This window comes from Zeus faber (assembly GCF_960531495.2).
Source record: "Zeus faber genome assembly, chromosome: 4".
NCBI classification, from domain to species: domain Eukaryota; kingdom Metazoa; phylum Chordata; class Actinopteri; order Zeiformes; family Zeidae; genus Zeus; species Zeus faber.
In genome coordinates, this window is record NC_137191.1 from 24,593,615 (window position 1) to 24,618,878 (window position 25,264).

The following is a 25,264-nucleotide window of genomic DNA, read 5'->3' on the forward strand; positions in this document are numbered from 1 at the left end:
ATGGCTTTGCAGGGTCCAGTGACACAACCGCCCCCCCCCCCCCCCCCCCCCCCCGAGACATCTGGCACTGACACCCCAACACCCATGAGCTCATCACAGGCCAAGATAATCCTCAATTCATCACAAACACAACAAAAACCCCACAAAAAAAACCCAGTTAGAACAAAGGCAACAACTCACACACAAAGAGAGAGCACGGCCGCCGATTCAAAGGCGCCAGTCGTCGACTGGAATACGGGTGGAATTTCTTGATCCCGCTCCTTGGTTATTTCCATTATTTCGTTCTCAACTTGAAACCACGGGAAATGGTGATGTTTCTCCGATGGCTTGTTATTTTAGGGGTTAGAACCTTCCCAGCCTCCCTTAAACCCTTTCCAAAACATTCCAGTTGCCATGTGTGGCGGTCACCTGAAGTGCCAATCACTAAGTCAGCCATTCAGCGAGTCAACCGGTCTGTCCGTCAGTTGGTTAATCAGTCAGTTCGTCAGTCAGTGGGTCTGTCAGTGCATCAGTTCATCAGTTAGCCGGCCGTCGCTCTGTCAGAAGCGATCACAGCGCTTCCGTGAGCGGCGCTGCAGGCCTCTGGCAGACAGACGCTTTAGAACCCACTGATAGGGACTAATGGAAGTGAATGGCCCCGAGCCTGACTGTGATCCATGGTCACAGCGAGGACACCGGGCATCAGAGGGAAGCCTTCTACAGTGCCTTTCAGCAACGCTAGCAGCATCAGCAACCCAGATTATAATCGCCCGCCCGCCCGCCCGCCCGCCCCCTGCCAACCCGCGTGGGTGTGTGTGTGTCTGTGTGCATGTGTCTGATAGGATGGGCTCATGTTATCGCCTTTCCCCCCTTTTGCTGCCTCTGTACGTTTCTCATCTTTAAACCCTGTTTGCTTCCCTCTTTTTTTCCTCCCCCCCATCCGTGTCTCTCTTTCTCTGTTATCTTACCTCTTTAATTAACGTGACATGCTGTGAAGTGAGATACTAAATAATGCAGGCTTTTCCAGTGACACCGAGTCGGCTGGAAGTGATTAGCGGCCACACACATGGACACGGACACGCACGCACGCACGCACACACGCACACACACACACACACACACACACACACACACACACACACACGTTCCACTTCATCTGTGATCCATGACACTGAATCTGCCACCATTCGTTATCCATATCATATCAAAGCAAAATTTGGGTCTCAATTAGGCAAGCGTGAAACAAATTCAAGTAGCTCCAATCTGGCTCTGAACACTCATCTTCATATAAAAAAAACCACGTATGTGAATGTCTTTAAACGAGGACGACCTAATGCAATCTCCTAAATCGAAATAGGCAGTGGTGTGTTTGGTTGTGACCGAGGTGCTCCGGTCGGTGTAGTTCAGACTGTGAAAATGGCTCCGTACGTTCCATCAGCGCAATCCATGGCGCAGGAGGGACTCAATATGTGCTTGGGAGAGATCTAGGTTATCCCAAAGCAATTGTTTTGGGCCAAACCAAGCGGAAAATCCGGTGCGGGCTTTTATTTATTTATTTATTTATTTACAGTGGTGGTTGTTGTTGTTGTTGTTGTTGTTGTTGTTGTTTGTTGCCTTGGCTGCTGAGATCCTCAGAGCTTGGTGTTCCTGCGTCCGTTCGTCCATCCGTCCACACACAAACATACCCCCCCCATTGTTTTTTTTTTTTTTTTTTACCAGATGGTTTAGTCCGTGCAAGGCATGGACTGATATTACAGGGGCTTTTTTTTTTTTAGGAGGAAAAGGGATTAAGGCTACACTTGTGCTGCTGTTGACTCTGCTCTGCTCGGTCCCGTTCCTGACTCTGCGAATATATGGACACACACACACACACACACACACACACACACACACACAGGAATGTGCACTCACTGTAAGCATATGCATGCCTGAGCGTTTGCACTTGCATGCATATTTGCATTTCCACTTCATATATGGATACATGCATAATCAGGGAAGCATGCATACACACACACCACAGAAACACAAACACACGCGCGCTCGTACACGGACACACACGTGCACGCTCGTATGAGGGAAGATTCAATTCATAACACACATCCTAGATATACTTGGCATGAGCTGCAAATTCAGCCCAACTTAAAGATGTGACACCTTTTTAGACACACAGGCACACAATCATTAAATCCCCCTCCCCTCTCTCCCTCTCTCCTCTATCTACGACGACTGTCATATTATGGACAGCGGCTGTGATCTGCGCGGCGTCATATGGTGTTTTTTGTTTTTTTGCGCCAAGAGCTGTGAGATCTGACACACAAACTGACGCCTGTCTCTTCTAATACCAGACACTCACACACACACACACCAGACTCTACAGACGGCGGGAGATAAACATGTGGGGAGAGAGAGAGAGAGAGCGAGAGAGAGAGAGAGAGAGAGAGAGAACGAGAACGGCAAAAATGGAGAGATTGAGGTGTGATTGAAATGAGAAAAAATAAAAACAGGGAAGGGTGATGAGGGAGGGGGAGAGGATACCTTCAAAATAAAAAACAACTCCGGGAAAAAAAATGAAAGGGGGCAAGAAAGAGGGATGCTTAGGACAGAAGGAGGAAGGAAGAGGAGGTTGACGAGAGAAAGAGAGAGAGAGAGGGAGAGAGGAGATACCAAACCGTCTTTTAGCAGATGTCAGTCTCCTCATCCCTCCCTCCCCGGCAGATCTCTCAATCATCCATCCGTCCCCTCCATCTTAAAACCAGTCATTTCATTCCGTCTCCGTCAATCCCCAGCCATATTTGCTTTGACGTCATTTCAAAATCGGGCCCGGAATTTTGACGCTCAGTGGCACAAAACAGCGAAACATACTGTCCCATGCGGGCGGGGGGGGGCGCATTGAACCACGGAGGGTCGGATTGTTTTTCAACATGGCTATATTTCGTTATTGTTACCAAAGGGAATTTTTGTCAAATCTGAGCTCTTGAAGCCAAAGCGTCGCCCGATTACCCCAATTCTTTGGGATGGTTCTCTCTGGTGCCGTCGTAATGAATTGTACAAGCCCTGATGGCTGATGTTTTTTTTGAAGATGAATGTCGATGGTGAGAATGATGTGTGTGTGTGTGTGTGTGTGTGTGTGTGTGTGTGTGTGTGTGTGTGTGTGTGTGTGTGTGTGTGTGTGTGTGTGTGTGTGTGATCTCGCTCTCTGCCTTTACTGTATGTCTCAAACACACGCACGCACGCACACACACACACACACACACGCACACACACACACACACATACACACACCTCCAGCCTTGTGGGGTTGGTCCTAATGAAGCGAGGACAGCTGAGACAGCTGCACCGATGGAGTGAAACGCCTAGAGGGAACTTGCTCACTTAGAGTTTCTGTGTATGTGTGTGTGTGTGTGTGTGTGTGTGTGTGTGTGTGTGTGTGTATACAGACTGTTATGCCTCTCAATGCTCAATGATCTTGGATTTCGATTTTTTTAGAAATATTTTCGGATTTTTTATTTATTTTTTTATCATTGAAAACCTGTGAGTTCCCCCCCCCCCGGGTTTTGTTATTCAAATCGTATAGTAGTAAAACATTTTCCAGAATTGCTTTTATGACATCGATTATGCCAGGGAAATGTCAATGTAATCCAGCATGGTTGTAAATAGACACGGAATAGTAGATGACAATGAGTTTTAATAATAGAGACATACGTAGATATACATTTTATTCTGAACACTATACTAATACTGGGTAGGGCCTCCCTTTGCTCTCAAAACAGTCTTAATTCTTCTTGGCATAGACTCAAAAACAACATGTTGGAAATTCCTTTGAGATCCATGTTGACATGATTGCATCACAATTCCTGCAGATTTGTCAGCTGCACTTTCATGCTGCGAATCTCCCGTTCTAGAACATCCAAAAGGTGTTCTATTGGATTTAGATCCAGTGATGGGAAGGTACTGAAGAACACTGAACTCATTGTCATTTTCATGAAACCAGTTTGAGACGACTATTTCTTTGTAACATCATGGTTCATTATCATGCTGGAGGTAAGTAGCCTAAACAGCTGAAGATGAAGAATTAGAAGATGGCTAAATTGTGGCCATGAAGGGATGCACATGGTCATCAACAATACTCAAATAGGCTGTGGCATTCAAGCGATGATTGATTGGTATTAACTCAAAAGTGTGCCAAGAAAAAATTCCCCACACCATTACACCACCGCCACCAGCATGGACTGTTGACACAAGGCAGGTTGGGTCCATGAATTCATGCTGTTGGCGTCAAATTCTGACCCTACCATCTGTGTGCCTCAGCAGAAATCTGGATTAATCAGAGCAGGCTACATTTTTCCAGCCTTCAGTTGTCAGGTTTTGGTGAGCCTGTGCCCACTGCCGCCCCACTTTATGTTCTTGGCTGACACAAGTGGAACTCGAGGTGGTCTCCTGCTGTTGCAGCCCATTCGCCTCAGGGTTACGTGTGTTGTGCCTTCTGAGATGTTTTCTCTGCTCACCACAGTTGTACAGAGTGGTTATCTGAGTTCCCGTCGTCGTTCTGTCAGCTCCAACCAGTCTGGCCATTCTCCGTTGACCTGTCATCAACACGGCGCTTCCGTGCGCAACAGTGCTGCTCACTGGGTGGTTTTTTTTGTTTATCACACCATTCTGAGTAAACTCTAGAGACTGTTGTGCGTGAAAATCTCAGGAGATCCGCAGTTAGAGAAATGCTCAAACCAGCCCGTCTGGCACCAACAATCATGCCACGGTCAAAAACACTGCGATCACATTTCTTTGCCCCATTCTGATGGTTGATGTGAACATTAACTGAAGCTGCTGACCTGTATCTGCATTATTTTATGCATTGCACTGCTGTCATACCATTGGCTGATTAGATAATTGCATGAATTAGTATGTGAACGGGTGTTTATAATAAAGTGTTAAATCAGTGTGCTGTATATACTAATATAAATAATAGGCAACGAGACTAAGATTATATAATATTTTAATTACTAAAGATCACATGGAAAATGATTATATTTATTTTGGATAAAGTCCTTGAAAATGGAAAAAATTGTGCTTAAAAAAAGTAAAAAAAAGTTGAAAGTCCTCGAATTTCATTTTGTAATGCCAGGCTGAACCCTGTAATGACCCCCCCCCCTTCTCTTTCCTAGGTTGTAAGAACCTGTTTCTCTCTTCCTATTGGTCAGTGAGGAAGTGAGCTCACGGGGCGATACAGCATGAGGGTGTCAACGTATCCCATGATGTACTCCGTCAGTCCTGGACTGCTCCTGCTCAGCTTCCTCTTCTTTGCCGACGCCGACTGTGAGTCAACCGCCCCCCCCCCCCCACACACACACACACACACACAATCAACACAACTTTATATGTACAAACACACACACACACACACACACACACACACAGCAGTGAATTGCAATCACTGCATCAGGTCAGAGTGACCTGTTTTTGTCACAAAAAACTGTCTTGTGGAAAGCAGCAGTGTGTGTGAGAGAGAGAGACAGACAGAGAGACAGACAGAGAGCTGGGTTTGATATATCAGCTTGTTCGATATAAGGCCAGCTGTTTTTGTCCATCCCAGTATTACTTGGCATCAAAAAATCACCACATATGGCAAATCAGATGATATCCCCACTCTTGGTGTGCGTGTGTGCGTGCGTGCGTGTTCACAATCGCACTTGGCACGTGTGTGTGTGTGTGTGTGTGTGTGTGTGTTTGAGTTTTTGAGCGAGGCTTGCTTCCGCCGTAATCCGCGGCCTCAGACTCAGTCAGTTGGTCATGTTGACGAGTAACAGCCATGACTTGGCGTCAACAGGAAATGAGAGTGAGATAGACAGACAGATAGAAAGGCAGATAGATAGATAGATGGAGAGACAGACAGATTGATAGACAGATAGATAGGTACATAGACAGATAGACATCAGATAGACAGAGGGATACAGTAGATAGGTACACAGACAGACAGATAGATAGATAGATACTTTCTTCATCCCTGGAGGGAAATGGCAGATGTAGAGACAAATGAGAAAATGTAGGTTCGATAGAAATTTAGTCGTGAAAGAGAAAAAAGAGGATGAAAAGAATCAGTCAGACAAGATGAGTTGAGATTGGATTTTGCAAATTGTATGAAAGATAAGAAATGGCCCAAAAGAAAAACTGTAGAAGTGTTACCTCCGCAGCTGCTTGGCCGTTTCTGGCGGCTTATAATAAATTTGCACTGGCGGTTATACTGTAAATGCAAATTGTGTTTTCTTGCAACGAATCAAAATATTTATTTGCAGATTGGTCTAAATACAAGCAGCAGAGGAGTTCTAAAAGCATGTGGATGTCTGCGGTTTGGGAAAATCAAAACGGGAGACATAGCTGCTTGCGATCCAGCCACGTGGCGCTGACTGCATATGAGGCCAACCTTACGGTCGGAATACCGCCGTCACACGCACGCGCTCGCACGCACGCGCAAGAGGGTTGCTTTAAAAGCACATGGTCGCAGTAAAAGCGCACGTACAATGCACAGAGCACTCAAACCCCCTCACGTCCGTCCGTCCGTCCGTCCGTCCCCTGGGTGACTCCCGGGGTCGTCTAGTAAAAAGCCCAGTCATCCATCAAAACGATGATGCCTCCAGACCTCCACTGTAAGGGGGCGGAACGGCGAAGAGAGGAGAGATGGAGAGCATCCATCTTTCCCTCCTTCCCCTCCTCTTTACCCTTGTTTTGTCTCTCGTGCCCGACTCTCTCCGTCGCTCCTCTCTCACAGTCGTTTGTCCAAATAATGATCCACTCAGCAAGGCGAGAGGGGGGATCCTTTGACTCTTCCTCCTTTTCGGCCTACTTCAATAATCAATATCCACAGTGGGGGGACTCAGCGTTTGAGGAGACCTGAAAGGAATTCTTGCCGGGAACACTGAAATTTCTTATTTTGGGGACGGGGGTCGCTTTCATTGACGGTTATCTCCAGTGAAAATCCTTTCCCCGCCAGACGCTCCGAAGTGCACGTACAACTCAGCCGGAGGTTTCGGAGTCAAGTCGTTCTGTGCACTCATCTGACAGCTGGCAAGCGCTCCTTCTCTGCCCTTTTAAAGAAGAACCATTCACTGGCACTTGTTACACGCCAATGTCTCGACACGTAGAGACACCGATTTGACCTGAGGCTGTCCGAGAGGCCACGAGACGGAGCGCGGACCGATGTGCACGCTGGGAAACTTCGCGTGACGCCGCACCATATGCGCAATCTGCACATAAGCCTCGGCATCACAATGATCTTAGCCTCACATACGTGCAAATATTTATGCACCCTTGTTCTCTATCCCTCTTTTTCCTCGCCTTCTGCTTCTCCCCACTTGACTTTGTTTCCTCAATGCGACATGCCTGTGTGTGTGTGTGTGTGGGTTTTTTTTATGTGTGTGACATCTATCTGGTGGATTAAGAATAATGCCCTCATCCCATGGAAAACTAGGCCAATGCTCCATGTTAATAGTGAGAGACCTGCATCCCTCTCTGCCCATCAGTCATCGTCATGAGCAGAGAGCAAAGACAATGGAGCATTTTCTCACGGAGGTGTAAAAGCAAGGTATACACAGTTGTAGCTTACCAAATTAATGACGCTTCCAATTCCATTCAGTCACACAGGAAGGAGTCCTATTGTAGGCGTTCTGCTCTGTCTGTGCCGGTGCTCTGGCACACCTGAAAGGTACAATCCCATAATGAACGGACTGAGATCCCGTTATCCTTAATCTGCAATGACACCCTTGCGTTAAAACTATAATAAAAAAAATTACTTGACACAGAAACAATGGATGACAGAATTCTAATTTAAAAAATTATAAAAATCGCAGCTTTATGATTTGAAAGCTTTGAAACCGAAAACATGGCTGCTACAGATCACATCTGAAGCAAGTTGAACACAAAAATTTGTGGGACATTGGGACCTCGCTACTCTCCTAGATTCTCCCAGCATCAGCGCACTGAAAATACGTAGAATGCACACACTGAAGCTGCTTTCAAACATGCACTGCAACCCTGAAATTATAACGAACATTACCCGGATAAGCTGTATATGTAAACGCAAATGTCCGAATCATTTGACCCGGACATTAACCAGACTTTATCTACCCAGCACCCTAGTACAAAATCCAGGTAATGTCGGATTGAGCAGAATGTGGTAATTTTCCGGAGCATTCACAGCGAGTGAGTGGGCGTGTCATGCTAAAACTCTGCCGCGTCATTGCGCCACGTCCTGCCTCCTGCACGCTCGACCCAGGCTCCGCCCCTCGACCAAACGGAGCATTTTCAGGTAGGTGGCGTAAACGCGTCTGACACAGACATCTCCGGTGTTGAGCTGCATGTGTGAGAGGGTAACTCCAGGCAATGTACAGACCTGATTATCCGGATGTTGTCCAGAGTTCATATATATTGTGTTTAAAATACAGAGCCTAAGAAAAATCGGGAAAAATGGATGCTTAATGGTACTGAAACCGAATACTTCAAAAGATACTTCACAATATTGAAAGGATTGAAATTGCTTATTGCACAATGCAATATGCAAAATGTAATTTAATTCCCTATTACAGTAGATGCCCTTCTACGAATGCCCATCTGCCAAGATGGCGAGCGCAAAACCAAACTCGAGGCTTCAAATTGCCTCTTCAGAAACCAACGGGTGATGTCACAGTCCATTTCTTGCACATTCTATGTTTGAAACAAAAGCTTTTCCCCCTGTTTCGGGGCCTGAAACGTTGACGTCAAAATTGCATTCGGGTAAGAGGATTTTTAATCTGGAAGGCTGGACGGGTCAATTTCATACGATGACAGCTCAGCCGGTTTTACTCAAGCCTCCCCCCAAGGAGAGCAACAAACACCCACTGCATAGAGGAGGCGCTCACAGCTCGTTGTTTCTTCACTGCCATCTTCCTCTCCACTAATAACCCAAGCACACGCTCCAGTGACCGGACGGTAGGTTTTGTCGTGCTGTCATATGATCAAATTCCATCGGCCAGTAACAACCATCGCGTAAAAGGAGTTTGGATAGGGATGGCGCATCAGAACAGTTTATATAATGACAACGGAACAAGACATCAAACCCAAGTGTACTTGTAAGACAAGCGAAATGTACATCACGGACGAGAGGAGAAGCGTGGGAGGTGCATTGGCGCCAAGAGAAATTAGGTTAATTACAGTTTATTGATTGTAGCAGCACTGCAAACTGTCAGGGTTCAGTTTTGAATTTGGTGCTTCGAATATGCACTGCCCTATACTGTATTGTACCAAAGCATGCCAAAGATGCTTTTCAAGAGTTTTGCTAGGGCCAGCTGGAATTTGGCATGGCTGACCACTGTGAATAATATGACTGCTGAAGAAACACCACGAAGCTTAGTACAGTATAGCTTGGATGTCATGTCCTATGTTTTTGGTGAGCCACAAGGGGACGGGATGCCTTGTTAGGTCAGGTCAAATTCGAAAACATTTGTTGAGTAATTGCATGTCAGGACAGAGAAGACATGCAATATCGTAAGACAGATGTCCCCACATTGCACACTAATGTATGTGTGTGTGTATTGGAGGGGTATTGATGTGCACATGAATCCAAGCCTATGGACAGTGTTTAGATTAGACAAGAGTGTCAGTATCTGGTTTCGTGTGAGCGCCATGGGACCTTTGCTGCTGGTGGACGAGGGGAAACCATGGTTCGCTGGGATGAGATGAACTGACAGGGTCGGGGGCTGCAGAGGTTATCGCCCCAGAGGATTAGTTTGGGGTGTGAAAGTGATCCAAACAGACTTTTTCATTTTCATGTGTCGCCTGTCATATTCCAAATCCAGGTTTGGCATCGTTTTCCATTCCACCGAGAACATATTTTGTTATTTTCCATCAACTACTTTGGGAAAGTAACGACCTACGGAGAAAATAGCCGTTGGTTCCTGATCACAAATGAATGTGCCTCTCTCAATTACCTTCAAGATACTTGCGTTTTATAACCCTGTCCAAATAATTGAATGCATAGTTAAACTGATAAAACATTCTCAATGTGTCAAATCACAACTTTTTTCCGTTTGCCCCAATGCACATAACCATCCATACGACACAAAACAGCGTCTCACAAAAAATTAAAATAAGGCTTCTTCAAAGTTGAAAAAACCTAAAGACCCTAGCTTGAACGTAAACAGTCTAAATACAACGGAGCCCGGAGTGAAGCTCAAACCCCGTTGGCTCCCATTTAAACAGCTAGTTTCCAGACGGGTTGGATCGGACGCGTTTTAGAATAGCTTGAATGCATAATCTGAGATGTATTTTCAGCAAAAAAAACTTTTGAAACATGTTTTGGGAACCTCAGAGACAATATATTAACTTGGAGCACGATCCTGTAGGTCCTCTTTAGCTGTCTGAAAATTGCGTTGAACCATGCATAATTGAATGGTGTGTATTTTTTAGGCCTTATTATGAGGAATATTCTACTGTTTGTAATGCAACAACCCTGTCAAAATATGAAAAGAGCACGTTGACCCTGTAACATTGGAGTTGATCAAGACACATTAGGTCGGCAAAGAATAACAAAGGCCAAAAAAAGGGAAACTATCTCCCTTTTGTGGCTGGAGCATCGCAATGTGTCGGAGTTGCCCAGGGCAGTGAATCTATTAGCAGCTAGCATAGCTGTGCACCCATCCGCGAAAAATGGGATCTGACTAGCATTAGCTTAGCGATAGCTTAGCAGATGCAACCGTCTGTGAATAGCGAGGGCCTAGCAGATATGGCTAGCTGTGCTTCAACTTATCCAAGCGCTCATGCGTGAGTAACACATTCTGACTCGCACAAAGAAACCTTTTATTTTTCTTTATGGGAAGCCAGCTCTGACCCAGTGAGTAAAGTCCCACTGGGTAGCCCATATGTTTCTAATGACCTGTGAATAAACGGACACTGTGTGATTACTTCTTCCCCTTGTGTTTCTAACAAATTAACTCTGATTAAGGAGCGACTCGCCACAGCCTGGGGTTGCCATGGTGGCCTAAGTGGGACGCTAATTGGACAAGCTACTGGCATTATCGGAAATGTGCATTCCATTTAATGCTAATAAGCACATTTCTTTCAGAGTACGCTTCGGTTTGTTTGGAAACTGAAATCGAATCTTCTACTCACCATGCGCATATTGCAGATAGTCATGTTAGCTATAACCAGATCATAGCGGAATCTAATTTTGCATGTAGCTTAATTCAGAAAAAAAACAAAAAGAACATTGTGGTTGTAGTAGTGGGGAGTGGTTTTGCCATCTGCAGGTTGGGAGAGCCAGCACTGGCAACCGAAAGGGGACGCAGCTGCAGGAGAGCGAAGCTAGCCCCGCCCAACAAGAGACTTGATCCATTCGGCGCCGCCGTAGCAAGTCTCTTACAGTGGCGAACATGCTGTTGATGTAATGCATCTGAAACTTGTTAATTGAATTATGCTTATTTTTTTAATTGCCAGAAAAGATAGAGTTGGACTATGTGTCATTTCACTGCCTGCAAATAATTGCTTCCTCCCAATGTGTTGTAATTCACACGTATGTGCGCTGCAAAAGGATGATAGCCGTCTCTTGGCGTTTATTGCTTCCCCCCCAACGATCCAATTTCCAGGACAAAACTAAGCAGCTGATAATTTTCTCTTAATGGCGCGGCTTGATGTTAATGTGTTTTAAGTTATGGTCCTGGCCCCTCGCCCACCTCCTTCCCAAGGCTGGCTAGCGTGGCCCTGGCACGGCCCCCGACACTGGCCTCATTCCTCATCGTGTCTGACAAGCCCGACTCCCTTCTCGTTTGGGAAATCATCAGCTCGTCGCCCATATCCAACACCATGCAGCTGGATCTCTCCCTGGCAAGGACCGTAATTACTCAGCGCGCTGTCCAAGTGTCTGCACGAGAACATGGAAAGGAACACACACGCACGCACACACACACACATACACACACACACACTGCAAACACCTATCAAGGTTTCCAACAGGGATACTTTTGATTTTGATCTGATCGGGAGGTTCAATAACCATTTATTTTCTTTCCTCCCGAGGGTGGATCGACTTTACTCGCCGCGAGTAAAAATAGCACAGTACTAAACCAACGCACAAGCGTACGGATGCACACACGTGCAGCACACCCACGCGCACACACACTTATAGAGCAGCAGGGTTAACATGCAGTGGCATCTGGGCGGCCCCAACTGTTCCTTGAACCCTAAAGCGGACTCTCCTGAGAAATAACAGTACGGCTCCTCTTATCGATTCTCTCTCTTGAATATTCAAATTCTTAGCGTCAGATTGATATAACATATCGCCGTAACCTTTCTTTTTCCTCCTTTTTCCTACATTTCATAGTATAACATGAGCTCTCCTTCAAAGTAGTTCTGTCTGATAGGGCACGGTTCACTGTCAGCTATTGATCTAATGTGTTTGGATAGGCCCCTATGCTTTTTTTGCTTCAAATCAATGATGGAAGCACGTGTTGGAGCAGAAGGGCAGGAGGAACCCGACATCTTCCAGTAGTTTAGTCAAAATGTCAGGGAATGGTTTGAAGCGCTCTGAATCCCTTTATCACATTTTAAATCTTTCTTCATAATCTCTAGAGTCCGAGGTCGAGGTTCTGGTTTTGGTCCCTGTCTCGCTCAAACCCCCCCAAAGAACTACATTTATTGGTCTTTTCTTTTTTTGATTCATTTCTCCTAATCTTGACACATTATATCCCCACATTCCCCCCGAATCGGTTTGCGCCAGTGTCTGCTCCGCTGAATTCTCCCTCACTTCCCTGAAGGTTGAGATAACATCTGTCAGCTCTGCTTCTCCTACACGGCTCCTTCGGCTTTTAATCTCAAACCACCGCTGACCAGAGCGTATTATTCTTACTTTTTAGCATTTCAGAGAGCCGTTTATCGTAAGAACAGTTATATTTTGTCCGACAGTTAAGTTCCTTAGATGCAGTGGGGGTACTTAATGGCTGGGTTTTGTTATTTAGAACCCTCAATTTGCAAGGTCCACTTGACCAGAGAAAGTCGAAGTGGTCGTTGAGAAACCTATTGGCAAGCTGTAGACCGGTGCTCGATATCGAACCATTTACCTTGTTGCTGTTTCTTTTTTTTTTTTATTGAGTATAGATACAAAAAAACAAAGAACGAACGCGTTTAAAGGAGGCTTTCACTGCTGGAATTTGAAATGTCATCACACATCTTTAAGCGTGACTCGGAAATGGTCCGGGGGAATAGAGTCGACTTGGTAATCCCCGCCATCTGTTGTGTAGATCAGATCCCTCCCCTGACCCTGTACAATATGATGACAAAACAGAATAGAGCAGAATATCTCTTTATTGTTATTGTACAAGTAGGGTACAACAAAATTTGTCCTCTGCATTTGAACCATCCTATACCTAGGAGCGGTGGACAGTCACAGTGCAGCGCCCCGGGACCACCTCCAGCTCTTTTTGCCCGTGGCTTAGTCAGGGCCACCGACAGGAGTATTAACCCCTAACGTACATGTCTTTTGATGGTGGGAGGAAACTGGAGCAAACCCACACAAACACGGGGAGAGCATGCAAACTCCACACTGAAAAGGCCTGGGACGGCCAGGGGTCCAACCCAGGACCTTCTTGCTGTGAGGCAACAGTGCTGAGCCACCGTGCCGCCATCAAATGTAGGCCACCCTCTATCCGTCCCTCCGTCCATCCCTCTATCCCCCACGCACACAAACCAACTTGGGAAAAGATTGGTGCCATCTAATTCCATCTAAATCTCTATCTCTCCGCGGAACTCCCTCCCTCCCACTCGGTAGTTCCCCTATCGCTCCCATGGCTCTAGCCCTCCGCTCCATCTCTATCGCCCGCTTCTTTTCATCAAAGTCACTTTTGTTCATGAAGACATACCATAATCGTTCCAGTATAAATCCAAAAAACCCATCCAGTCTGTGATGGATCTGTGGATTCAGGGGTTTGGCTGCTAGAAACCCATTGGGTTTGAAGCTCCCTCCAGGATGATGGAGCATTGAGCAAACAACTGTCACATTTAACTCAACGTATGTCTCCTGGTGTCTCGGATCGATGTCGGGACGAAAATCCATTGTGGGGTTGAACATAGACGTAGGACGGTACACAGGTTTGGCAATATACTGTTAGTCTCCTTGAACAGGAGGAATACCAACCGCAGACAGGGGTTTCCACCGTTCCCTGGCTCCCCCGTTCGGGTACAAATAGGCCTATCAACATTTTTTCTTCCTCTGTTTTGTGCCCTGTTTCTTTTTTACTTCTTATTTTGATCAGACAGCCACGCGGGGTGGTCCCACCCGGGAACACGAATACCTGAATACCAGTAGCATCATCTGCGTCTATGGGCGGTAGGTGGGATTGCGGAAATTAGAAATGACAGATGAGCTGGAGAATGAGAGATTCAAGGAAGGATGGGATTACAGCAAATGAAAGAGTTGTAGTGGATAGAGAGTGGCAGAGAGGGAGGGGGGCTGTATCGAGAGAGAGAGAGAGAGAGAAATAAAGTGTAGAGCGTACTCATTAAGTCTGCTAATGTGACAGGAAGACTTATGTAACGCCCCAGAGATAGAGGGAGGAGAGGGAGAAAGAGAGCGATGAGGGGAGGGGAAGGACGCAAGGGGGAGTCGGCAGTGCAACGGGGGGAGAGGAAAAAAAATTGATGAGGCGGGAGTCGTATTTGGAGAGGAATAGAGCGAGAGAGGGAAATAGTAAAAGACAGAGAAAAGGGGAAAGCAAAGAAAGGCGTGATTCATCACCTATATTGGGAGGGGGTAGGGAGCGAGGGAAGGGCGATAGAGAGGAAAGGAGGGAGGATGGGCAACCAGAGAGAGAATGAGAGATCCACCTTGCCTTTCGCATCCATGGCTGGCTTTAAACTTTTCATTTGTTGGGAGAGAGAGAGAGAGAGAGATTAGCAAAAGGATTAAGAGCACGATTCCACGCTCCTCATTCTCTCTCTCTCTCTCTCTCTCTCTCTCTCTCTATCGCTCACTGACTTCCACACACACGCATGCATAAACATATCCACAAATAATAGCGTGCAGTATCTTAGCATGCATGCAGAGACATACAATGCATGGACACACGAAGATGAATGGAATGACTATATGAGCGATGGCGGGATGACGGAGGTATAGATGCACGCTCGTCTTCTTTGGGGGCGGTTTGAGGGACGGTGTTCGGCGTCCTCGCTGTCTGCTCTTACTCGTCCTCCACTCTCATCCTTCTCTCTTTCCAACACTCCCAGTGCATTCGGCGCTACTTTTTCCATACACTTGCGCCCATCGCTCTCCACCGATCTCTCTCCACCCTTCCCCTCTGTTTTGCAGTTCCGTTCTCTCTATCTGTCCCGTCTCTTTCTCGCTCTCTTCCCTTCTCTGAGGAGCTTAGCTTTTCTTTTTTTTTTTTTCCTCCACTGTCCCTCCTTTTTTAAACAGCAAAAAGCAATTTCTCTCCCTTTGTCAGGGCGGTTGGCGGTAAGCCCCTAAGTAGGGATTTTCTGGTTTGGCTGGAATGCCATTAGGCGGGCTGGTGGTGACGTGCCGTGACTGACGTGCCGAATCTTTTTGATGTCGTGATGTCACAATCCAGCGGAGGCCGCGGTTATGATATTGTTGGCGTCCCCGGAACGAGGGGCTTTAGTGGTCATGTCAGGAGTAAGTCTTCATAAATCCTTTATGGCACAGAAATATTAAGCTCCTTTGGCGGTGCGGGGACAGAGGGGAAACATGGCTAAACGTGCGCGCACACACACACACACACACACACACAGACATGCGCACACACATCAAAAAGACGGACAGGTGTGTGGTGCACAGGGACGCACACGCGCAGAAATGAAACACTGAATAGGTTCCTAGATATTCTCTGTGAGCGCTCTTTGACATCTACACACACACACACACACACACACACACACACACACATACAAGGACACACACACACACACAAAACCGGCGGCCTCTGTTCAACAATTGAACGATCCTCTGATTCTCTCCTCCACTGCCCTTTCTCCTATCTCTTTCTCATTCCCTCTATTTTCTCTGAGCGCTCACACACACACACATACACACACTACACACACATATACACGTGCCACACCCACTATCACATATCACACACATAAGCAAGGGGTTTATTTGCTACCGCAGAGAGTTAATCATACATATCGCAGATTAAGGAATAGCAAATACACTGATACTTTATGCTGTGTAGATGAAGGCAAGCACTTTTAAAGTCCAGTCATATATGTTGGCAATTACATGGTAATATCACAAATCAAAGGCTGTTGTAGGTCGCTACATACATTCAATACCTTCAAAACATTCAATGGCATTTCTCCACGCAGCGCCCCCGAAGTTCACGCGGACGCCTGAAGACCAGACAGGGGTCCAAGGAGGAGTGGCGTCCTTCGTGTGCCAGGCCGCCGGCGACCCCCAACCCAAGATCGTCTGGAACAAGAAAGGCAAGAAAGTCAGCAACCAGAGATTTGAGGTAACTACCTTTCCGGCCCTTTCCGTCAAAGTGTTGCTTTTAAAATGTTAGTCTCCCACTGGAGAGAGAATGCATAGTTGTACAATCTGCCTTTGAATATGCATTGCGGAAAATCCGTCTCTAGAAAAAGCGAAGGGGTCCGTTCCACGCCCCCCATGCATCTCCTCGAGGTCACTTTATCTCAACCTGTTCTTCAGAAAGCAGAGAATAAAAAAAAATAAAAACAATCTTAGGGTGCCAAAAAATATCTTGTAACATGTCAAAGTTACACTAGATCATTTTGACCACTCCCTCTCTCACGCCTTGATCAAAACAAACCAAGAACTCCACATTGGAATCCAGCTCGAATCCTTTGCTTCTCTTGAGACTTTTCCATCCTTTCTAAGCAACAAAGTCAGTATTGATTCTAGGGCTGTCGGGCTGTTCAATGCCAATATTCAACGGAGGAACGGGGCGGGGGCCCTGATAAACGGACCTAGGGTTGGCTGCCGACCGACCTGGTATTAAACCCGCCCCGGGGATAAATTATTAAAGACTGTAGTATCGATAAGCTCCGACGTTACCAGTTCTGTCAACAGTATTGGAGAAATTGAGGAAATTGATATTGTATTTATTTAGGCCATATAACCCATTTCTAACTTGCAATAAGATTAAGATATCCATCTAAGAAGCATTTTCGTTATTGTCAGAAAAGATATCCCTCCTGTCTCTCTCTCTCTCTCTCTCTCTCTCCCGCTCCATTGCCAGAATGGAGATATGGGCGAGGGGGGCGGGGCGGGCTCCCTCTGCCTGGCTCTCACACAGGCACAAGGAGACCCTTCTCTGAGTGAGGGACAATGGTACGGCGAGTGCAGATTGCACCCCGATCGCCCTCTCTCCATGTGAATATGCGCAAAAAATGAAAGCAGTTTGTTCTACTCTTGCTTGGTTTTAGTTTTTCTCTTAAAAAATGAAAAAAAAAGGACTGATAAGAGTGCCGTTAAAGTACCGGATCGATGAGCAGCATTGGTAAGAGTAGAAGTGGAGATCCGTGTTCAATTCAAACATATAGAAATGTATTTATGATTCCCCTTATTTAGAATTGAAAAGAATTCAAATGGTATCCCCATCCATTTTTGTAAGCTTCGATCTGTTGTATCCTGTTATTGTTATGCATACCGACCTACAATAAAAAACAACAAAAAAAACGACCGCACGAGTCACAGTCGACTGACGGGTTTCCGACTGACGATTCGACTCGTCGTCTTTCAGGGGTCAGACCTAATTGATTCAGTGTTTCATCCTTTCTTTGTCCGATTCGCATTGTTTTATACAAATATATTACACTTTTTACAAAAAGTAGTCTAGGTGCAGAGAGATAAATGGCTTAAATAGTGAACCAGGCTATAGTATGTTACCAAAGAAAAGAGGCTGCAATAACCGACTCATACCTTCACGACAAGCACCAAAAGTCATGTGATGACTTTTCACCCTTTACTTATGCTTCGATGCCCCAATAAATCAAGCCTTCCCGTGTAGCGTGTGTTAGGTGCTCGACTTCATCGACGATTAACATAATTTTTAGGTTCTTAAGTGGCATTAAACTAAACATCTGAGCTGACCGCTCCATGCGTCAGGCAACACCTTGATTGGTATGAATTCCTGATATGAGACAGCTTTATTACCTACCTCCAGGCTCTAACCTTTCAATTATTTCCTCATACGAGAGTCTTCGTGTGGAGAGCCGGAGCCAACCGTCATCCCCAGCCCCTCATCTCCAGAGATGGTTTTTTTCCATGTATTTCTATTGGAATTCTCAGAATCCTGAATCAAGTTCTGCTGCCAATGCATCCGTGTATTAGACGTATGCAACAAACAGACTTTTTTACGTTTTTGACTCACTGTAAGCCCGCGGTGGGCTGCTGTAAGTGATACAAGTATGGTTACAGTTAAGCGCCTGTAAGCGGTAAAGAGGGGGCTTGGACATTCTCTAGTCCCGTCAGATATCCCGCCTCTTCATCTAATCAGCCAAGGCGCTGGGAATCTTCTGTCTATCAGTGAATTGTTCATCCGGCTAAGAAGCTTACCCTGTAACAACCAGGTCCAGTGTCTAGTACTCTGTCCCATGACATCTTCCGCATGACTACTCCTTTCTCATTGCTCAAGTCATTTCTATATCGACTCACCAAAGGAACAAAATTGTCCATATGGACTTCCAACTCCATTGTTATCCCCAGTATTTACATATGGACATAAGAATAATCCAAATAAGACCATCTCTTAGTAGAGTGTTAATTTCACATTTCATTTTGCATTGAATTGCCAACAAAATCCGAGGAAGCAATTAACATGCAATAATATTATTTGTTTGTTTGTTTGTTTGTTTGTTTATTTGTTTATTTATTTATTTATTTGTATAAGCCGGAAGATGCCAAATTTGGAGTTTGGCTTACAAAGCCTTTGTAACTGAAACACAATGAGAGATTCAAGAGCCTCTGTGTTCTCCACCAAAAAGAGAGTTAAGAAAAGTGAGACCGTGTCATAAGGAAGGAAGGTGTTTGTCCTAACCTATGATTTTTTTTCCATCCAAACCAGGTGATAGACTTTGACGACGGGTCTGGATCGGTCCTAAGGATCCAGCCCCTGAGGACCCCCAGAGACGAGGCCGTCTACGAGTGCCACGCCTCCAACTCAGCGGGAGAGATCACCGCCTCCACCAGACTCAACGTCCTGAGAGGTCGGTGCAGCGGTCTCTCACCATCCCTCCATGAGGAGCGTCTCCAGAAAACCCGACCCTTTCTCCGCACAGTAGATGGCCATTTATCACACGCCATAGCGTTTGGCGTGTGATTATGTGTGTTGGCGGTGAATCGTAATTACCTCGGGGGGTCCAGACTCTGTGTAATCCAGTCAAACTCGTGCTTTTTAGACCGTTAAATCGCATACGATACATATTTCTGCAATATTCTTCTAACCCCCATGGCCATTTTGACAGATTAAGATGCTCGAAGGTAGGTATTTTTATAAGTAGGTATAGACGCCAGGGTTGTTTCTCCTCGGCCCACCGGCCCACCGCAGACACTAATGCTACCTAGTTCTCGAGTCCATTAATGTGGCCGCTGATGCTTGGGGGTATCTTGAGTTCTTTGGATGGTAATTTTAGTGTTAGTTTGAGTCCATTAGGAGAACATAATGTAGCTAGAAGCTCAGGAGTGTTTTAGTGAGTGAAGGTGCTCGACCGTGAATAATCACATTGTCTGCCTTTGCACGCCCGCCTGTCCCCCACTTCTCTCTCTGCCCATTCTCTGAGGGGCCACACATGTGCACCTACAGTACTGTACAGTTCTCTCTCTCTCCCTCTCGCTGTTTGTTTGATATCTTTATCTACACCCGCTGCCATTTTCCACCCCCTTCTCTTTTGCTCCCGAGCTATTTTGCTTTTTTTTCCTCTCTCTCTCTCTCTCTCTCTCTCTCTCTCTCTTTTCGTTTTTTATTTATTTATTTATTTATCTATTTATTTGTTTATTTATTTATTTGCGGGCTCTTAGGGCCACTACACAGAACAACATCTAAATTATTCACATCAGGCCTCTCTTTGCGTCTTCTGCCCTGTTCCGCTCCATCCATCCTGAATTTTCTGTCTCCCAGACACATTTGCACATCTGTGCATTTTGGTGTGCCTGTGTGTGTGTGTGTGTGTGTGTGTGTGTGTGTGTGTGTGTGTGTGTGTGTGTGCGTGTGTGTGTGTGTGTGTGTGTGTGTGTGTGTAATGGCCGTTTCACAACGAGTCTGCTATATTTGTCGAAAAAAGAGCCAGATCAATTTCTGCTTTATAGTGTAGATATTATACACTTTGGATGTGATTTAGTTTCTGCTGTTCGAAACATCTGAATAATCTATAACCGTTTGGTTTTTCTTGAAGTGCATGAGGTGAAACAATTGTGGAGACACTTCAGAGATACATACGTAAGGAAACAGTAAGAGATTCATAATATTGAAGCGGGCAGGATACACAAAGAAAATAATGGAAATTCACGATGGCTATTGAGTTTCTGGCCCCATTCACAGTAGAAATGCAAAATTCATGAACGATTCATTCGTCGCAAACCAATCTCTTAAATGACTTGTGAGTCTGGAGTCGCTGTGCCGTTCCCAACTCAGACCCAAAACGACTCTTCTGGCTCTCCTCATACAAACTGAACGGAACGATACGGAGAGTCCGAAAATAGAATAAATGTTTTTATAGAGTCACTCATAAAGAGCTAAATGAGCTGAATTTTTCATCACTAATTCACAGAGCACAGAAAGTATTGTAACTAGAAGTCTAAACACCGTAGCTTTTCAGCATCACCTGTTTATTTCAAAGAATATCTTGGACTCAATTATATATATATATATATATATACACACACCAATCAGCCGCAACATTAAAACCACCTAGCTCATCAGACCAGGCCACCTTCTTCCATTGCTCATTGGTCTAGTTCTGACGCTCACATGCCCATTGTAGACACTTTCAACAGTGGACAGGGGTCAGCATGGGCACTGTGACCGGTCTGCAGCTACGCAGCCCCATACACAGCAAGCTGCGATGCACTGTGTGTTCTGACACCTTTAACTTTTTCAGCAATTTGTGCTACAGTAGTTCTTCTTTGGGATGGAACCAGACGGGCTGGACTCCATTCCCCACACCCATCAATGAGCCTTGGGCGTCCATGTCCCTGTCGCCGGTTTACCGGTTTACTGGTTATCCTTCCTTGTGTCACTTTTGGTAGGTAGTAACCACTGCATACCAGCAACACCCCAAAAGACCTGCGTTTTGGAGATGCTCTGACCCAGTCGTCTAGCCATCACAACTTGGTCCTTGTCAAAGTGGCTCAGATTCTTACGTTTGTCCATTTTTCCTTCTTCCAACACATCAACTTCAAGAACTGACTGTTCACTTGCTGCCTAATACATCCCACCCCTTGACAGGTGCCATTGGAACGAGATGAGCAATGTTATTCAATTCACCTGTCACTGGTTTTAATGTTGTGGCTTGTCGGTGTATATATACTATATATAGGATCCACTGAACAAGGATTCATTACTAGGGTTTAAAACGTGAGGAGAGAAATAAAAACGGAGTGGAGTCGTTAAGGCCTGTCAAGGTAGAGTGAAAAGAAATGGCACCCAGAGGCAAAAAGGTAACAGCCGAAGACAAACTCTCCACCAGCAGCAGCGCAGGGAGGAGGAGGAAGGGTGCCCTTGCTGGGGCCGTTGCGTCATTTCAAATTAGCTCGGCTCCCCACACCGAGAAGCCTCCTTGTTTAGAGAGAAATCTGTTTAGAGATGGCGGTTTCAACAGTTACTGCGTGAAGCTGGGTGTTCAACTCCTCTCCTCTGAACAGACTGAAGACAAAATGCCGCCATTAGTTTTATGATAATGCAGAGCTCGTAATCAGCACAGGCCGATTCGAATGAGAATCCCGATGCTAAAAGGCGATAACGTGTTTTATTAGACTGAAAGAAAGGGCCCTATTATTTATTCTTTGATGAGGAAGGCTTTCACGGGTGGATGAGAATATGGATTCTTAAAAAGAAAAAAAAAAAAGTTCGTATCTCAAAACTTTTTATTTGAAAGAGAAAGAAGAAGCAAAGGGTGGGGGGCCATCCCTGGAATCTGATTGCCCCCCCCCCCCATGCATAAAACTGGAGCAAAGTGAAAACCAGTGTTCAAATTACGGGGGGGGCCAGGGGGAGCTCAGCTTTAGTCTGACTATGTGATGGCACTTTGAGTTACGAGGTGCGTGTATGTCGAGCATGAAAAGTGCTGTACAAAAAAAGGTTATTGTTATTATTATTATTAGCAATAACAAAATATTTCCACTCCTACAATGGTTGATGAACGTTAAAACTTGCGCTGTGAGGTTTCGAGAAGTCTGTGACAGGTGTCTGGGTTTAACCAATGGCGAGCGACAACGCAGAGCGCCCCTCACCGGCTGTCCCTTCCTTCTCCGGCTCTGAGCCAATCACGACACACATAGGAAAAAAACAGTCTTGCCTCCTTTATTTACACTCTTTGCGTGTTCTAGTTCAAGTTTTCATTGAATGAAAGGTTACATCTTCAATTTTGCAAATGTGTTAAAAGTCGGATTTTGATATAAATTGCATTTTCCGCTTATTTTGAGTATTCTCTGCAGACGCTGCACCGACTTTTGGGCTTATCCCTGAAAGAACAAGTCCGTAATTCACGTTCACCTAACAAGAAAGCTAAGTGATAATGAAATTATTTTCTGTTAGACTAAGTTTATTTTAATAAACAAGCGTAAAGTAATATACAGTTATTCTTAAACAAATGATAAAAAAATAAAAATGACAATATGAAGCACTGCATTGGATTATGCAGCCTCTTAGTCGCCATCATTTAACCCCCAAATAATGAAACTCTCACTCAACCTGCACCCAACATGAAGAAAAATATGTCTGGTAGTTTTGTCCCCAGCTTTTTAATATGATCAAGTAGATATATAAAATATAGAATAAGTTATATTTAATAAAAATATTTAATAAATGTTTTTTTTATCAGCTGCAACTCTCCCTCAAACTCCCCCACTGACAGTGTCACGGACAGTATATCTTAACTTCATCATGGTGGAACTTGAGCATGGCAGAACTCTTGTCTCTTTTTTCTTTTCATTTGTTTCTTTCCTCTACGAATCCGGTCCACAAATGAGCACCGGACTCGTTTGGAAAAGTTTGAGGGACCGATGTGATGGTGAAAAGTGAGATGCGTGCGTGAAAAGGAAAAAGGGGTTTTTGCTCTCTCTTTGGATACCTTTGACGAAAACCTCAAGCTCCACGTCTTCCGATCTCTATCGGATGCACGTGTGCAGGCAGGCATGCACGCATGCAGGCGCCCGCACACACACACACACAAACACACACACACACACACACAAACACACAAACACACAAACACACACACACACACACACACACACACACACACACACAGAAAATCCCCTGTCCTCAATCAACGACAGTCAGTCTTTATGTAGTGATTAGCCTCGTTCTGCTTCTCTGAGGAGCCATTGTGTTATGGATGAATAAGAGGCCACCTGGGAGCGGATAATAGCCCCTGATAGACTGTCAGTCCAAATGTCACACACACACACACACAAACGCATGCATATAGGGATAGGCACGTACAAATATACATGCATTCATATGGACCTACAGTACACATATATACGGTAAGTGCACTTGTACTGTATGCGCACACGCACACAGGCAAACATGCTGAAAGGCGCCAACATGCATTTGTACACACAAGCACATAGAAACATGCAGGCATAGATACTGTACATGCACACACACACACACACACACACACACACACACACACACACACACACACACACACACACCTATACACACAAAACGTCTTGTCAATCATGTCTGCGTCTGTGGAAACTTGGCTCGGAGTGACTGACAGTCGGACGGGGGGGGATCGAATGTTAAGGTCAGATGGCTTAATTACCAGGGATTGGCAGTGAGCTAATTGAAACCTTGGCTCGCGGGGAAGGACTCTGATTGGCTAAAATGCTGAACCATCAATGATCGTGAACTTTGGTGTTTTGGTGGTCGTATGCTTTCGAACTGAATTTGGTCTTATTTGATATTCGTTGTCCAAATTCGTTCGCTTGACTAAGTCAAATTGCACATTGGAAGAAATGGTCATCGGGTCAGGGTGGGTCAGAACTTTAAAAAATGCTTCAATTTGCAGAAACGATATGATTTTTTTAAATTTCCACTTCAAATGTAAATTCTCGGTTGAGAAAACCGAAAGAAAGTTTTAAGTTGATTAATGACTCAAGTCTATATTTTTTGACAGTGTTGTAGTCATCATGGACGAACTTCGGGATCATGTTTTTCAACATTTGTTGAGGCGTTCGACCAGCCCGTCCGTCTGGGGGTGGTAAATGCTGGTCTGAATAGCACCAACGCCCAGTAACCCATACATTTAGCACAGTGTGCGTGACATAAAAGAAGTGCCCTGGTCGGTCAGGATTTCCTTCAGAATTCCGACGTGGCGATTACCTAAAACAGTGCCTGCGCCACATTTTTGGCCGTTATACTGCACAGCGGCACTGCCTTCGGGGTATCGGGTTGGGTAGTCCACGAGGACTAATACAAATCAAAAGCCCCGAACACTGTGGTCTAATGGCCCGATGAGTTCCATAGCAATTCTCTAGTACGGCGTCTGGACTAAGGGGAGGGGCCCCAATGCCGCTATGGAATAGCTGTTGGATTCACCTGGGACAGGAGGCACAGCGCCGCCGCACGTCCACCTAAATGCCCGGCCAATGGAAACAGGCCATTATCCGCTCGAGTATTTTTTCGTGTCCTAAGTGAGTGTCCATCGGGTTATAATGAGCTGCCCAGAAGACTAAACCCTGACGGCTTTTAGGGACCAACAATTGGGCTATCTCTTCTCCTGTTTCAGCGTCACTGTTCACTTGGAATAATCACCTCGAAATACGGGTGAATGATCACAGTATCTGGGCACACCAACACACCATCGATTTGATCTACCCACTCCAAGGCCCCGCAATGTGTATCGTCCCACGACTGTTCCAGAGAAAAATCCTCCATTTGATGAACTGGGGAAGTTCCCACCTGGGGGCTCCCCCTCCCCCACTCTGGTGACCTCCGCCGGTGCCACCTCTGCCTTGCCGTGCAACACTCACATATCCCAACAGACGTGAGCACACCCTCCCCTACGCTTCTCTCATTAATACATCGAAACCTGGCCAATTGGTGCCCAAAATCAG

The 25,264-nt window shown here is 45.6% G+C and overlaps 1 protein-coding gene across 1 annotated transcript in view; it reads left to right on the top strand.

Moving 5' to 3' along the window:
- Nucleotides 1-5,163: 5,163 nt before the first annotated feature.
- ptprdb (protein tyrosine phosphatase receptor type Db) overlaps nt 5,164-25,264 on the top strand; it is a 67,808-nt gene continuing 47,707 nt past the window's right edge. Inside the window, exons 1-3 of the mRNA XM_079998562.1 lie at nt 5,164-5,292; nt 16,324-16,469; nt 19,044-19,185. Coding sequence (XP_079854688.1) covers nt 5,208-5,292; nt 16,324-16,469; nt 19,044-19,185 — 373 coding nt within the window. The 5' untranslated portion in view covers nt 5,164-5,207. The remainder of the gene's footprint in view (nt 5,293-16,323; nt 16,470-19,043; nt 19,186-25,264) is intronic.